This window comes from Cervus canadensis, chromosome 1, assembly GCF_019320065.1.
Source record: "Cervus canadensis isolate Bull #8, Minnesota chromosome 1, ASM1932006v1, whole genome shotgun sequence".
NCBI lineage: Eukaryota > Metazoa > Chordata > Mammalia > Artiodactyla > Cervidae > Cervus > Cervus canadensis.
In genome coordinates, this window is record NC_057386.1 from 26,273,323 (window position 1) to 26,290,365 (window position 17,043).

The 17,043-nt window shown below is 58.1% G+C and overlaps 1 protein-coding gene across 1 annotated transcript; it reads left to right on the forward strand.

Annotated features, from left to right (window-relative positions):
- The first annotated feature begins 106 nt into the window (after nucleotides 1-106).
- DRC3 (dynein regulatory complex subunit 3) lies at nucleotides 107-16,963 on the forward strand. Its single transcript, XM_043484376.1, has 11 exons — nucleotides 107-125; nucleotides 2,258-2,419; nucleotides 3,163-3,279; nucleotides 4,573-4,739; nucleotides 7,579-7,725; nucleotides 9,155-9,274; nucleotides 9,875-9,987; nucleotides 10,802-10,976; nucleotides 13,207-13,338; nucleotides 15,510-15,580; nucleotides 16,753-16,963. The coding sequence occupies exons 2-11, from the start codon at nucleotides 2,263-2,265 to the stop codon at nucleotides 16,961-16,963; spliced, it is 1,410 nt and encodes a 469-aa protein (XP_043340311.1). The 5' UTR covers nucleotides 107-125; nucleotides 2,258-2,262.
- Nucleotides 16,964-17,043: the final 80 nt, after the last annotated feature.

Below are 17,043 nucleotides of genomic sequence, written 5' to 3' on the forward strand. Positions count from 1 at the left end.
GCCTCGGAGTTTCCTAGGGATCCTGGGATGGTCACACAAGAGGCCTTGCCACTCTGGACATCCCGGTGGAACCTGCCTCCTCCTCTCCCAGCTCAGGACCCTCACCCCAAACACCCCTCCTCCAGGTCTCAGCCCAGGTCCCCACAAGTATGTTGTCACAGTTCCCTACACCCACAGACTTGTCACCGTTTATAATTAAGGTTTGTATGATCATCTGAGTTGGGTCTGAAACAGAGGTAAGGAGGTCTACAAATCACAATACTCCTAAACCCACTAACCGAGTCTTATCCATGCATGTAGTGGCTATTCGTAGCACATTTGTGGACTAAATAAATGATCTTAAACAAATGTTGGAGGGAGGAGTTACCCGTCTTTTACAGATGGGAGGTCGAAGGCTTGGAAAGCAAAGTCAGTTGCCCAAGGGTGCGAATCCAGATGTGGTGTGTGTAAGAAACACAGCTGTTCCACACTGCGTGATGATTGTTGGGCCTGACTGGAAGCAGGCTCAACCTGGCTCAGGGACCAGGCCCTTGTGTGACAGGAGTGATGAGAAGTCAGCCAAAGTTTTGAAATCAGAGTACAAATCATTTCCCAAAGCACAGCACTTGTCTGTAAAGGAAAAAAAGGAAAAAATAAAGCACAAACACTTTCAAGTAGCATCTGCCAAATACAGCACATTAAAATTTCCCCAGAGACAAGCTGGTGTCAAGTTATGGGAAATTTTAGAAAAATTGTCTCCAAAGAATGAGGAGATAGAGAGAGGTAGAGGACTAAAAATGTCTTTCAGGGGTTGAGTCAATCAGTTGAAGGAGATGAGATAGTGTGGAGGGACCCGGGAAGAGGGGAGACTCAGAGGAGAAGTGGGTGCAGGAAGAGGGAGGCTATGCCTGCTCTGGGGCCACTGGGACCAGGCTCGTGGACACTCCAGAAACAGAAGATGCACAACTGCATAAGCTGCATGGCCGCCAGGCAGGGGTTCTCTGAGACCAGGTTTAGGATTGCCAGGCCCGCCCTGCTTTGCCCAACACCAGGAGTCTCCCCAGCAATGCTCACTGGAATAAAAAGCCAAGTGCGGGGCTGCATCGTCAGGGACCAGCAGGGCAGGGAGGCCTGGCGTGGGCACTCAAGGGCCAAGGTGGGCGATGAAGCCAGCAGGCAGGTGAGAACGGGGTGGAGAGTAGGGGGAAGACTGAATGTCCAGAGCATTCCAAGGCAGAATCAGGGCACTTCCAGTAGCACGTACCTTCCCACGGGGTCCAGCCCTTCTGGGTGTGCTAGGACGGCTGGTAACGATGGACTGCGGTCAAGTTGCCCAGGACCATGGCTTTGTCCAACCAAGAACAGCAGTGCAGGTTCGTCCGTGACCCACCCCACTGTGCCTCAGCCAAATCCCTTTGGACCAGTAGCAACAGATACCTCCTGGGTTAGTTTAGGGAAATGAGGATTTAACTTGCAAAGTCAGTGCCCTGTCCAGGGGCCTGGGGTCAGAGGTCCAGGGGCCTGGGGTTAGGGCAGGAGGGGCCTGGAAGCCAGCGAGGGGGAGGCAGCCTCTGTCTGTCCTTTTGTCTTTTTTCCTGGATCAACTTCCCATCTCGCTTCTGTCTGTCTGTCTTCTGCAGGCCCTGTTACTCTCTCACTCACCATGTCCCTGGCCAGCCCTTAGCCCCCACTGCCTTCCTAACTCAAGTAGCCAGCGCTGACGGGTGCTTTGTCCTGCGGCCGCAGTTCACATCTCTCTGGGGAGGGTCACAAACAGCCAGCTTGAGTCCGTGTGCACCAGTGGCTACACCCTGGGCACCTGTGGTTGGGGGTGCTTACAGACATGGCCACCTTCAGGGGGTGAGGATCTCAGGGAAAGGGGGGCCGGGCCTGGCAGGCCTGGCTGGGGCCACCAAGGACTGTGATCAGTGGTTGGTGCCGAGAAACCTGACAATGGTGGGCACAGAAAGCCAGAGGCCCGAGATGGTGACGGCTTTGCAGGCAGCTGAGCTCCAGAGGCTAAAGGGACCCATATGGATATCAGGGCCGGGGTAGGGGTCACAGCCTGGTTGTGGAGCCAAGAGGTGCACCATTGTTGGTGGGCACCAGGCCAGTGGGGGTCTGGGGAGGCCCAGGTGCAGCAGCCAAGGGTGGGAGGTGCCTGCCTTCAGAGTGTCATGGCTGCCACGCTACCCCACGACGCAGTGAAAGGATACTGGCCAGGCCCCCAAAGGGAGGCAGGAGAGGCCGCCTCAGCGAGGGTGTTGGTGTTTTCCAGGAAGGATGAACCGGCTGTACGACATGGAGCCCAGAGTGATGGACGATGAGATGCTCAAGTTGGCTGTGGGGGAGCAGGGCCCACGGGAGGAGGCCGGGCAGCTGGCCAAGCAGGAGGGCATTCTCTTCAAGGACGTCCTGTCCCTGCAGTTGGACTTCCAGAGTGCGTGTCCCGGGTGGGCGCGGGCAGCCCCCAGTTCCACACACAGTCCACAGTCTATGGTCCTTGGTCACATTCAGGCCATCTGGGTTGAAAGGCACAAGACCAGCATGCGTAGTTTTTAGATTTGATACCGAGTGAGGGTGGCACTCTTGGTGGCTGTGACAGAGGCTCTGCCTGCCTCAGGAGCAAGGGGGCAGTTGGCCGCATAACAGGGCTGGTCTTCAGAGGACTCAGGACCAGTGATGTGAGGAGCCCACCTCTGTGTGGGCAGTTCTTCCCCTCATAGTATATGGACATTTGGGGCCCATTTCTCTGCCCATTGTGGGCCCCCATCTTTGGGCAGACACACAGCATCCAATTCCAGGTAGAGACATGCAGGGTCCTTGTGGCCAGAGCACTCCCCAAAATGCTCAACTGGCCGTCCCTGTATCCTTGATTCCCTTTGTCACCCCAGGGGGCCCTGCTGTGCCCTCTGACCGAGCCCAGGCATTTCAAGGGGGAGCCGTGGGAGTCCCTGCCCTGGAAGGCCCGCCTGCCTCCGCCTTGCGGTGTGGCCCCGGCACCAGCACTAACAGGGACTCTGAGTTCCGCAGAGCTGGGCCCATACCTCCAGGGTCCCCGGCACCCCAGGGAAGGCAACGGGGCTTCTGGGGCCCCTCCCACAGTCAGCATCCGTCATCCAGCCCCCATGACCCTGGTACTAAACCCTGACCCCCACCTGGGCGCGCCCTACATTGTTTCAGACATCCTCCGCATCGACAACCTCTGGCAGTTCGAGAGCCTGCGGAAGCTGCAGCTAGACAACAACATCATTGAGAAGATCGAGGGCCTGGAGAACCTCACGCACCTAGTCTGGCTGGGTGAGGCCCCGCACGGCCCCGCTTCCCTGCTGGCCCGGCACTGGCCCCCTCCAGCAGGTGCTCCAACTGCTGGAAGCAAGAAAGCCTCGGTCCAGTGATGGTCACCCAGGGATGCAGCCACAACAGGGAGGAGCTGGGCCCTGGGATACAGGGGTGTGGGGTGAGGAGAGGATGTTTGATGGTTCAGTGCAACCACAGGCCCCTGCCTGCAACCATGGCCCCCACCTGTACCCATGGCCCCCCTGTACCCATAGCCCCCCATACCCACATTCCCTCATTGCACCCACAGCCCACCCCTGCCTGTACCCACGGCCTCCTGCCTGCACCCATGGCCCCCACCCGTACCAACAGCCCCCCGTACCCACAGCCCGCCCCCCCCCCCACATGCATTGGCCCTGCTGGTGGTCAGTCAGCTGTCCCAGTGCTGAGGGTAAGCTGGAGCCAGCTAGTCCTGCTGCCCACATCTTGTCCCAACTCTACACTCAGGGATGCCCTGTTGGTAGCCTGACACTGGCAGGAGTACTTACACCACAGCAATGTGCAGGTGCTACAAATCCGAACTGCACCCCTACCCCTTTGTTAAACATCTACCAGCTTGTCTGCAAAGAACAGAGCCTGGCAGGTAAGGAAGTGGGGGAACCCAGTCAGGCCCTGCTCTGCCGAGCTGCTAACGAATTCTGGATACGTGAGCTCAGCTCCCGCACCTCACTTTCCTTACATGTTGTTGACCTTGGGCACCTGGCACCCTTGAATCTCGGCTCCCTCATCCCTAAGGCATGGCGATGACACCTCTGCTGTGAGGGTGAAACAAGGAAAGGCATGGGGTGGTCCTGGCGTAGGGAAAGTGTCCCAGGACAGCGTCCCCTGAGGGGCCAGGGAGGCTAAACGACTTCCAGAGCCCCTTAAACATGAGGGCTTTAGCTGAAAGCTCATGAAAAGTTCCCACTTTGGGCCTTGGGGCCATCCGTGTTCCAGGACAGTGTTGAAGCCCTGACCCCCCACAAACCCCAACCCCGCGGTGGGAAAAAGTAGTTTGATTCCCAAAGATGAGAAACCTGGGGTAGAGGGGGTCCTTAGGTCAGCTGGGGTTGGGCCTGGAGTGTGGGGAGGCCCAGCCTCAAGTGTGTCCCCTTCCCTGAGATGCGCTGACCCACCCCCAGTGAGTTTCCATCCCAGATTGTGGGCCGCACAGATGGGAGCCTTTGCCCGCCTCTGCGACCAGGAAGGAGACAGTAGAGCCGAGGTGGGGGGTCAGCTCCAGGACAGTCCCCCTAAGCCAGGCCCGTCCTCCAGACCTGTCTTTCAACAACATCGAGGCCATCGAGGGGCTGGACACGCTGGTCAACCTGGAGGACCTAAGCCTGTTCAACAACCGCATCAGCAAGATCGACTCGCTGGATGCGTTGGTCAAGCTGCAGGTGTTGTCACTGGGCAACAACCATATCGGGAACATGATGAACGTGAGTGTGGGCACCAGCGGGGGGGGGGGTTCCCCACTGCCCTGCACCCCATCCTAGAAAAGCCAGAAATCCAGATTCAAGGACATTCAGGTACCAGCTTAGCCCGTGGGGGCCTGCATGTGGGTGCAACTGTGCCCCACCCCCACCACTCACTCAGCAGAGATTGCTGACGGGGCCCTTCTTGCCTGTGGGGCCTCTTGCCTGTGCACAGCGGGGACAGAGACCAACAGCAGCCCCACCTCGTTGGCAGGGCCGGCAGAGGGTACAGAGCAGTGCCTCAGGCAGAGCGGTAAGAGCAACAGGTTGGGTGGGGGAGGCCCTGGACCAGGGACAGACAGCAGTCTACCCCACAGGCCGTCGTGAGGGTCAAGTCTGTCCATGTAGGGCAGCTGCGGCAGGACAGGGCACAGAGGGGCTATGGAGGAAATGGTGCTTATTTAGGAATTTTCAATTAAGGGTAAACCCCAAATAGCCCCAAATCGTGCTTGTGGGAACCTTTCTGAGTGTTTAGAACTGCTGCTGCCTGGGTAGGTCCAGCACCTGGGAGCCTGTATGTAAGTGAACTGCCTCTGACTTGTCATCCTCAGACACTGGCCCTGACCCTGAGCAGGTCCAGGCCTGGGCAGGGAGGGGACACCATCTCAGGCCATGCCCCACTCTGCTGTGGACGCCCCCCTCCCTCCCTGGCCTGGGCTGTTCTCTTGTCCCCATTTCCCCAGGGTGTGCTGGGTGCCAGGCACACACCCCTCCCCACCCCCTGAAGACAGGAGAAGCAGGTGCAGCTGGTCCCCAGAAAGACAGGCAGGGGGCGCTGGCTTCACGGCCGACAAGCCCAGAGCATCTCTGGTTTCAGTCCTTACCTGCCCTGAGTTTCTGACATCTGATTATAGACTTTCCTGTTATGCATTTATTAGGCTTGTTTTCATGTTGTTCATTGCATTAAAAGCAAGTGGCTGACTCAGCAGAACTCAGGGCACGCACAGCAGAGGCCCTCGCTCCTGACCTCAGCCCCTGTGTTCCCTGCCAGAGGCCACAATTGCTCCTAAATTGCACATGTCTTTCTGGGCATCTTACTGTCTAAAGGTTTCATACAATTGTCACACCTGTCCAGCTATTCTCCAGAGCCTGCCTTGGGTCATCCCCGCCCCTTGCCCCCCACCCCCAAGTCATCGGTACCCTCCACACACCACAGGCCATTCCATTGCCTAGATCCTGCAAGACAGAGTTCTCCAGCCCGCATGGGTGGACGCTGAGGTGTTCTCCGACCTCATGCCGTCACAGGCTGTGGGGTGTCTTTGAACCTGGATGAGCCCCTGTGGGAGATGAATTCCTCCAAGTGGAGTTGCTGGGTCCGAGGGCATTTTCTCATTGTGATGGGCCTTGCTGTGTGGCCATCTACAGAAGTGGAACCACTTACAGACCCAGCAGCGATGATAAGAAGTCCTGTCCCTCTAACCACCCACAGTACACTTTGCTCCCAGACCTTTCTTGATTTGATGATCCCAAAGATGAAAACTGGAATCCCACCGGGAGAGCTCTTAAAATGAAATCAGGTCCTGACCTCCCGCCCCACCCCACATACCCTGAAAACTCCAACAGCTCCCAATTCCCTAAGACAGCTTTCAAACTCCTGACCGCCGCCCACCAGGTCTCAGGTGAATCAGCGCTGGCCTTGTTCTCAGTCTCATCTCAGACCTCCCAGCCCCTCCCTGCTTCCTGGACCGGCCACACTCTTTCCCACAGCGCGGCCTTCGCTTGTGCTGGTTTTGCTCCTGGGAGTACACTCGCCACTGCTCTTCCCACTGCTTCCTCAGAGTTCAGAGGCTCAAATCCTAACGGAACCCCACCCCCATCATCGTCCCTAAGACTCCCTCCCTACCTCCCCGCCTCGAGTTCTTTGAGCACTTATGACCAACAGCAATGACTCTGACTTTTAAAAAACATTTATTTTTTGGCTGTTCTGGGTCTTTACTGCTTTCCTCAGGCTACCTCCAGCTATGGAGATGGAGGAGGGGGGCGCGCTCTCCAGATGCGGCATGCTGGCTTCTTATTACCGTGGCTTCTCTTATTGCAGAGCACAGGCTCTAGGCGCATGGGCCCACTGGCTGTAGTGCATGGGGGCTCAGCTGCCCGGCGGGATCTTCCGGGGCCAGGGATGGAACCTGTGTCCCCTGCATTGGCCGGCGGATTCTTATCTGCGGTGCCACTAGGAAAGTCCCCCTACTGACTTTTGAAACATTCCTGTCCCCTGCCCTTAGAGTGTCAGCTCCTGCTCTGAGGGCTCTGTTCCCACTGTGTCCCCAAGGCTGGCAGGTGCTCAGTCATGTTTATTGAATGAATAAACAACTGACAAGGGAATCCCTTCAGGAAGGAAGAGGAGCAGGTTTCTTTCACACAGGGCAGGAGATGCTGTCAGATGAGGGGCCAATGGTCTTGCTGAATGTCCCCCAATACTAACAACAGGAAAATTAAATGGTTGTTAGCGGTGGCCCCACCAGCTGCCACCCAGTAAGTCCAGGTTCTGCTGAATTTCAGGGCGCAGGGCCTTTCAGAGCACTTGCCGGGTGGAAAGGGCATCTGTGCTGAGAGCGGAGGACGGTGGGACAGCGGGTGCTTGGGGAGCGGGTGCCAGCCCTCTTCTTGGCACTCCTCGCGGCGTTGGGTCCTCTCAACAACTGTGTGTGACACCCCTGTGGCCCCTTCACAGATGAGGAGACTGGGCCCCCAGTGAGCGTGGGACCCCATCCACTGGCCCTGGCAAAGACCGGGCTCCTCCTCCTCGTGACTTCCCAGTGTGGGCAGAGGGCAGAGGAAGGACACAGGCCCACTCTCCCCTCAGATCATCTACCTGCGGCGGTTCAAGGCCCTGCGCACGCTCAGCCTGTCCGGGAACCCGGTGGCTGAGAACGAGGACTACAAGATGTTCATCTGCGCCTACCTCCCCGACCTCGTGTACCTGGACTTCCGGCGCCTCGACGACCACATGGTAGCATCTCCCTTAGATGTCGGCTCCATGGGTCAGAGTCCAGGCCCCGGGCATCTGGGGAGGGCCACGTCCACGGGAGGAGAGGAAAGCAGCCCCTCCTGGAGGCTCCTGACCCTAACGGCCCCCGTCACTGTGGTGCACGCTTTCAGCCAGGCCTTGTCCTGGGCCTCCTCCCACCTCCTCGCTGCCATCCTGCTGTCGGCTTCTCTGTGAACAAGTCTGGGAGACTCAATGAGAGTCAGCCCTCAGTGGGCGCAGCAGCTCGGGGCAGTCAGGATTCACTCCCACGACAGGTGACCCCAGAGCGACACTGACAGGTCATGGTAGCACCCCAAAGTGCCAAGCTCGCTGTCCCCAGAGAGATGCCCCCAGGACCCCACGGCCAAGGTGGCCAGCGGAGAGCTGGGCCCAGCTGGTCTGCAGCAGAGCCAGGGTCTAGGGCCTGCGCGAGCCTCATCCTAGGAGGAAGGCCCCCCGTCCACTGCCTGGCCAGGCCACCCCCGCCTCTGTCCTACACCCTTGCTGGGAGCTTCTTACCCTTTGCCCTGTGACCACTTTGTGGATGCTTTGCCCCCAGGGAAAAATAACCCCGCCCAACAGGAGGCCTCTGGCAGCAGGATGGGATGAAAGCAGGGTGTGAGGAGGTGGGGGACTTGGCACCCCCCCATGAGAAGCTGCTGCCTTTCCTGGGAGAAAGCCTGTGTCTAGGGTGGGGGAGAGGCCCTGAGGTGACGTGGGGGCACCGGGAGAGCTGGCTGGTCCCAGGGTCTCTGAGCTGACCCTGCTGGCCTGGCTGCCGTGCCACCTTCCAAGTGTGGAGCCCTCCGCTCGCAGGAACCTTTCTGGGGGTGTCCACAGAGGCCAGTGGGGATCCACAAAGATCCAGGGGGTCCACAGAGACCCAGGGGATCCACAGAGACTGGGGGTCCACAGATACAAGGGGGGTCAAATAGCTGCCCCTCCTTCCCCAACCATGCCCTTCCCTTGTCCAGGAACAGGACAGGACTGTGAAATTTTGAATTTCAAGACTCTCAAGTCTTATTTTTTGCATTTAGGCAATACTTTGAAGGGCAGTAGGGGCTCAAATGCTGAGAATAAGCCGAGAGCGTTGTGCCCAGGCCTGTGGCTCGCACCCCCCACTGCAGCTCTCCCCTTGTGCACCCCTAAAAGAGGACAAGAGCCCAGCCGGGGAGGGTGGGGGAGCCAGCGGATCTGCAAGGGGGCCTTCACCCCAGGGACGGCCCACACCCTTGCTCAGCCTGCTCATGGGGCTCCCACACTGATTTACCGGAGGCTCAGAATACTTGGGAAGCGTGGGGGAGGGAAGACAAGCCACTCCTGTCCAGGCCCCGCCCATGCGGGGGAAGCCAGCGGCTCCGAGGGACCCCTGGTCCCCGGGTAACGATGCCCCTTCCTGCTCCTCCGACAGAAAGAGCTGGCGGAGATGAAGCACCAGTACAGCATCGACGAGCTGAAGCACCGGGAGAACCTGATGCAGGCGCAGCTAGAAGACGAGCAGGCCCGGCGGGAGGAGCTGGAGGAGCACAAGGTGCATGGCTGCCCGCTGGGGACCCGCTGCCCCGCCCTCCCCTCTCCATCCGCCCTGCCCCACCCCGCCCCACCCCACCTCACTCCTGTCCCACCTCACCCCCTGCCCCTCCCTCCCCACCCGCCCCATCCCACCTCACCCTGCGCTGGTCGCTGCCGGTTCCTGAAGGTCGGCAGGGCCCAGGCCCCAAAAACCTGTCATTTGGTTGAAAACAGCCGGTGCCCAGGGGCTCTGGGCCGCTGGAGCCTCAGCCAGGACAGTCACGCTGACCCGTGTCCCTGCCCCAGGCTCTGTCCCACGGCCCCCAGGCCCCTCTCTAGCCCGAGGGCTGGGGACGCTGTGCCGAGCCACTTCTCAAGAGCAGTCCCTGGTCCTCAGGCCCACTGGTCAGTTCCCCAGGAATGCTCATTCCTCCCAGGGTGCCGCCGCTTAGCAAGATCGAGCTGAGGGCACCCTTCAGTTTTCTGCTTCTGTAGCTCTGGCCTCACCCAGCCCTTCGCCTGCCCATCCCTGCCTGCCTTCCCAAGAGCCGGGCACCCACGGCCCCGGTGCCCAGCACAGGGTCCTGCCCCAGTGAGCCCGCTTTGTCTCCGACCACAGGCAGCCTTCGTGGAGCAGCTGAATGGCACCTTCCTGTTCGACAGCATGTATGCTGAGGACATGGAGGGCAGCAAGCTATCCAACCTGCCCGGCGTGGGCGAGCTCCTGGAGACATATCCTTCCGGGTCACGGCCACCCCACAGGGCCTGGGCGTGGGAGTCCAGGGGGAGTCCCTTTCCCCTTTGGGCCCCAGGGCGGTGCACCCAGGGCGGCGAGGACCAGGTCAGAACACATGGGGTGTCTGGTCAGCAGGGCCCAGGCTGCTGGGGATGGAGCCTAGCTGTTCATGGGTTCCTGCTGTGTGCTTCGTACCCAGTGTTTACAACTGTGTCACCACACGGGGTGGGTGCTGTCCCAGACCCCGGCTTGCAGTTGGGGAGGCCAAGCTTGCAGAAGGAGACATGTTGCACGGTTAGGGGCTGCGGGCTGGGCTTGATCCCTTCCCCCAGAGGATGTGACTGATGGGCACTTGTCACCATAGCCACCCACCCAGGACGTTCCCTGAATTCTCAGGCTGATGATGGAGATGTCAGAGCACTATCTTTTTTTTTTTTTATACTTACAATGTATATTTATGTATCCCACCAGGCTCCTCTGTCCATGGGACTTCCCAGGCAAGAATACTGGAGTGGGTTGCCATTCCCTTCTCCACAGATCACAATCTTATACTCCATCCCAACTGAGGCAGAGCCTCCCAGGCAGCCTGCCCCCCAGGCAGTCACCCCCAGGCAGCCCGCCCCCCCCAGGCAGTCACCCCCAGGCAGTCCACCCCAGGCAGTTCACCCCAGGCAGTCACCCCCAGGCAGTCCACCCCAGGCAGCCCACCCTAAGCAGCCCACCCCCCAGGCAGTCCACCCCCAGGCAGCCCACCCCCCAGGCAGTCCACCCTCCACGGCAGCTGCAGCCTTCCTTAACGGCTTCCTTCACCTACAAGGACAAGTTTGTCATCATCTGTCTGAACATCTTCGAGTACGGCCTGAAGCAGCAGGAGAAGCGGAAGGCAGAGCTAGAAACCTTCATGGAGTGTGTGCAGGAGGCCATCAAGGAAAACCAGGAGCAGGGCAAGCTCAAGATTGCCAAGTTCGAGGAGAAGCACTTGCTGGTGGGTCCCGCCCCCTCCCCGCCTCCTGCTGTAGGTGCCCACCTGCCAGAGGCCCGGCCCCTCCCCTCTGACGATCCAAGCCCCTTGGTCATTGTCCCTGTTCACCAGTTCACCAGCTCAGGCTTCTACCTGCCCCACCCACTGCGGCTCCTCCACTGTCCCAGGCTCACAGTGGGGTCTCCACGACCTTTTGCCTCGGTAGTGTCATTACCCCGGTGGTCACAACAAAGAGGATGACCACTGCGCATGAGTGCCAGCCAGGCCCCCTCCTCTCCTAGGGGTCAGCGCTGCTCCGGGCACCTCTCCTGGGGCTACAGTAGGGTGGGCCACAGACTGGGAGAGGGGCTGCACCGTGAGCAGGGCCGTGTGTACCCAGCAGAGCAGTTTCAGTTAACTTTGCTTTTGCAGACAGGATTACTGACCTGCTCCAAAGCTATGGACTTTCCTTTCCTCCAAAAACCACTGGCACAGCAAGCCTGTGAGTGCCCACAGTGTCCAGGTTAAAGGGGTGAGAAGCTGGTTGAGGACTTAGTTTAAAGCGGAGGAAACCACCCCACCCCACCCCCCCCCCCCAGCCCCGGTGACATGGGTCAGGCTGACAGGGCTCCCAGGCTTCCCACCAACGAGAGCCACCTTCAGCCAGAGCTTCAGACCTCAGGGCAGGAGCTCGCTTGTTCACATATGTGTTGCGTTTGGCCTGAAGAGGGTTTTAAACTGTTTTGCGCATTCTGTGCATTCCATTCTGTGGAACAGGAGGATTCCACAGAAGTGTGGTTGCCGACATCCCTGGCGGCGGCTGCCCCTGGGCTGGCCGAGTCTCCCAGTCCCCGTCCCCATCACGCTGGGTCCCTGTAGCCACTGGGCTTGGGATGTCTGGACGTCCTCCAGCCAGTGCTCCTGGAGCCCCGGGCGGACTGGTTGACCTAGCTCCCAGGTCTGGGGCATGTCTTCAGGGAAGGCTGACACCCCCACCATGGAGATGCTCAAATGTCGCCTCAGACCAGGCAGCTGACCCGAGCCTTCTCTTCCTGGGCTCTTATAATATGCCCTCACCCGTTTGGTTTTTGATCTCTTTATCTCTGTCTCTTTTTTTGTTTAAAGATTACTTTGTAGCAACTCTTTATAGATTGAGAAATTAGCCCCATGTCAGTGAATGAGTTGCAAATATTTTCCTGTTTCCTATTTGTCTTGCCATTATGTCTTTGGCACTTCTGACATTCAAAATTTTTTAAAAATTAATGTAGTAGAAATTATCAATCTTTTCTTCCAGTCACACCTAGAAAGGATTTCTCCACTCTGAGATTATTTATTAAAGGCCTCCCCATTTCTTTCTTTCTTTTTTTTGCCTCAAAAAGTGACATTTAGTCAGAGTCAAAGAAAAAAAAAAGAAAAAAATGACAAGATGTCCATCCCTTGGCTCCCTTCCCTCCCCACTCCTGCTGCTCCTCAGCCCCATCCAAGGTTTCATCCCTGGCTGGTGCTAGGTAACACAACAGCCCCCCTCAGATGAGGTCAGCAACACCCATTTCTTTCTTGAGGTACTTTTATGACTTTATTTTTTACATGTTAATCTTCCCTCTGTGGAGATTTGCTTTCATGTCAGGCTTGAGCTAGGGAAGAAACCTGACCTTCCTCCAGAAGGGGCAGCCATGACCACGAGCACCCTTCACCCCAGTCTTGCTGGGTCTCTCCACTGACATTGCATCCAGCAGCCAAACCCCCAGGCCCTTCATTAGTGAACGGCTGGTACTGGGTGCGGCTCCGACTACCCATGCTGTCCAGCCCACTAGCACCTCTCTTCAGAGATGGACCTGCGTCTGCTTACTGCTGGCAGCTACGTGCTCATGGGGGCACTGTGGGGGTCCAACCTTGTCTTATAACCCTCTTCACCCAGAGATGCCACCCCATCCCCTGGCTTTGTGATGCTCAGGCTCTCTGCCCCTGCACCCAAGGAGGTGGGAGTCACTCGAGGTCACACAGTGACCCAGCCTGGTCCTGATTCAGGTCCGGGTGACTCTGAAGCCATTGTCCCCTCCACGCCCGATAACTCCCCGGCTGGTGGAGCCTCTGCTCTGACCGCTTCGTCCTGCATGGAGGGGGCGGAACTGACACTTGAATGTGGGCCGACCCCAGAATCCAGGTTCCGACCCACCAAACCAAACCACCGCCTGTCATTTCAGGAATTACACTTCATCGTAGATTTCTGCCTAAAGCACGGTTTTGTTTGCAGAGTTTAAACGCCATCCGAGAGGAGAGTGAACTGAGTAACATCGAGACAAAGATAGTGGAGCACAGCGAGGACATCACGGCGCTGCTCAACGTGCTCATGACGCTGGAGATGCAGCTGGTGGAGCAGCTGGAGGTGAGGCGGGCCTGGGTGCAATTCCAGTGCAGGAACCGGATGAGGGGCCCGGCGTGGCTGTGAGCATGAGCCACGGCTGCAGTGAAGGCATCCGCCAAGGCCACACCTCCTGGGGGCCAGAACCCTCCAGTGTGAATCGGCAGCCCACACGAGAGCTTTCTGTCCTCCAGTACTTTCCAGTCACTGAGATACCCAGTGATCCTTGCGCAGCACAAGAGTTGAGCTTGTCTCTCTGGAGTGAGCGCCCGACCCAGGAAGAGCCTGGAGCCCCGGCAGGGAGAGTCTTTGCTTAGACCCACGGAGCTGTCAAAAAACAAAGTGGACCCTCACTTTCCACCCACCCCACCCCCGATCTGGAGATCTGGGATGGAGCCAAGGCCACCGGCACCACCACTTGTAGTTACCATATCTCAGGGCAGAGCAAGGAGCCTAACTAAGTGCTGCTGCCTGATCTGGGACAGTCAGACTGACCTGTGCATTCAGCAGGCAGCCAGCGGCCAAGGCTGGGCCCTGAGCACAGCGATGAATGGAACAGGCTGGGCAAAGACAGTGACCCACCAGACTGGGAGAGGTTCCCGCTGGGTCTCAGAGAGGAGCTTGTTCCCCGCGGGGGCTCTGGCACCGCTAAAAACAGCCCGCCGGCATCAGGGCTCAGGCAGTAGCGCCTAACCTTCCCAAGCAGGGAGACCCCCTTTCTATCTGTTAGGTATAGTTTGGGCGAGGCAGAAAAGGAAAGATGACCTCAACAGAAGTAGGTTACCTTTATTCAGGCAGAGGGGGCGACAGTCGGCCTAACGACCAGGCCGAGTGCTGAGAGGGGTCAGGGAGGCTTCATATTTATAGGGAGGTTTGTGGAAGCGATAAGGGAAACGTTAATCAGGCGGGATATTTTGAGTATTCTTTTGTTGAGATGACATTTGTAGTTGGGCAGGGGGTGATAACTCTTCCGGGCAAGTGTAGGGGATGGAAGGTTTCTGGATAGGGGGTGATAAGTCCCAGATAGATGCAACCGGCCTGGAGAATCAGGGCGGAACTAAAGTTCTGTTTTGTTTTCTCCAAAGTTAGATGATTCAGTAAGGGCCTTTGAGACTGTTGTCTTCTTTTCTAGGCCCAAAAGACTCCTTCACTATCACCCCCGAGTCCTCCAGAAGTTGTGCTTGTCTTACTAAAGGCCAAAAATCTATCAAGTAGAGCCCTGCTTTTCAGTGCTGTTGTTGTTAATCGCTAAGCTGTGTCGCTCGGCTTCTGCAGTCCTCAGACTCAACCTGCACTCCCTGTGCTCTCAGCCCACCCTGCGGCCCCTGGAGTCTAGGGCAGGTCAGGGGCGTGACCACCCTACGACTCTGGGGGGGGCAGCAGCTCTCCCCATGGCACCTGGGTGAGGCTGGGTGCCTTGACGAGCACTGGATGCAGCCATGCAGGGCCACCCTCAGGGAGGCGGGTGGGAGCTTTGAAAGCAAGAGGCCTGGGGAGCAGCCGGCACTCCCAAGGGTCTCCTCTCTGCCAGGCACCTCCCAAAGCATTTTGTGTGAAGAAACCCATTCCTGCTTCACCACAACCTATGTGGAAGAAATCCATTTCACAGAAGAGGAAGCTGAGGCCCAGGGAAGTTAATGACTTTCCCTGAGTTGCAGACAGTGGTGGAGCTGGCAGGCAGCCTGGCTCCTAGCGACTCCCTCCTTTAGTTTCTGCGGAGGTGATGGAGGCAGGGGGCTTCCCTGCAGGAAACTTGGGTTTGATCTCTGGGTGGGGAAGATTCCCCTGGAGAAGGAAATGACAACCCATTCTAGTATTCTTGCCTGGAGAGTTTCACAGACAGAGGGGCCTCGTGGGCTACAGTCCATGGGGCCAGATGCCACTGGGAAGCCCCAGGGAGGGGAAGAGCTCTGTGTGTGCATACTTGCGGGGGGTGGGGGGGCAGCAGAGAGATAGCACAGGCTAAGGCCTGGAGAAGGCACCCACTGAAGCCCTGAGGCTGAGGGGTGAAAGAGAGAACAGGCTGGAGGGTGACAGCTGAGGGAAGGTGGTCACCACCCTCTGTGAGGCCAGGCGGTTGGTCTTTACCCTCAAGGTCTTGAGTCACCATCCGGTAAACGGTAAGCAGCACTGTGGCTCTGGCGTGAAGTCAGTGGTGTTCATGTCTAAACACACATGTTCTTGATCATTTCCAGGAGACTATAAACATGTTTGAAAGGAACATCATCGACCTGGTGGGACTGTTTGTGGAGAACGTCCAGAGCCTATATCCTTTCCTTGAGGACCCTCTGGGGAGGCAGTGTGGGCCAGGGGCTCCTGCCCGCAACATGGTGCCTGCCACCAGATCCACGGGGAGGCGCCCACATTCTAAACCAAAGACACAGAGGGTAGAGCTTCTGCACTGCTACGAAATATGAAAATAAGTGGGATCTCTTCCAGGTGGCCCCCTGTGGGTTCCCATGCCTGCTCCCTACCACTGCCACCAAAGTCCTAGACACACTGGCAGAGAGTAAAAATCCAGCGCTTTATAATCAGACTTCATGTTTTACCAGAACTGCCTGTGCCCCATTTGACTTACAGGAAGATCTGTGTTTCCACCAAGGTGAGATTAAACAGGACCCTGTTTAGTGGGCATCTCCACCTTTGAAACTGGGGTTGTAAAACCTCCCATTCTCACCAAGGAAGGAAGCCCACCTTCAAGAGGTGGAGGTTTGCCAATCCTCTGGAACGTTAAAGGAGAGTTTCCTGACCCCCAAGCACAAAGGCGCCTTGTTAGAGCAGAAGTCCAGATAGCGGGTTGCTCCACAGGCTGCTGCCTGCAGCAGGAGTCCTGGCTATCTGTTCCCTCACGAGTGACCTCACCTGGAGACCACACCCCAGAATCCTCCCCCTGGACCAGTCCATGCTGCAGGTGCTGGGTCCGGGGGTAGGCGACCTCTATGCTGATGCCACTGACAAGTCACCCGTAAGCAGATCAATGTCAGGTTAGGGGCTGACATGTGGGGCATGCCCGGCCTTTTGTCACCTGAACTCAGGGCCCTGAAGTTCACCCCTGTCCTCCTGAGCCCAGTCCTGATGTCAGAGCGATGGCGGCAGCCGAGCGGAGGCCGGGACCCTCCCTGAGGGAGAGTCCACTAAGTGAGGACCGGAGGGTGGGCCAGAGGGACCTGCTGGAGAGGTGGGGAGGACATTTCCGGCTCAGGAGGCAGCAGAGGATGGGGAGAAGTGGTTCCAAGAGGAGGCCTTCAGGATACAACAGAGTGAGAGCTCAGAGCTGCGGGGACAAAGGGCTGTGCGGGAGGGGACCAGAAGGGACCCCAGGGGGTGTGGAGGGAGCCGAAGGACTCGGAGGGCCCGTAAGGGGAGGACAAGCTGGGCCAGCCCAGGGGAGGGTGCCCCAGCCTGCTTGGCCCGGCCTTGGCTTAACTCTGGCTGCACGATGGCGCAGTGCCGGGACCTGGAGAACCACCACCACGAGAAGCTCCTGGAGATTGCCATCAACATCCTGGAGAAGATAGTCAAGGGCGAGATGGACGAGGACCTGCCTGACGACCTGCGCTCGGTGATTGCGGGGGGCGGAGCCCGATCCCGGTGGGCGGGGCTCATGGTGGGCGGTGGCGTTGTGGGGCCCGCCCTCCGGAAAGCTTGAAACCCTTTCAAGCGTTAATTTCGCACCTGCAGAAGGGCAGATAAGGTAGGTGACAAGCTAACAAGTAAAGCACTCAGAGC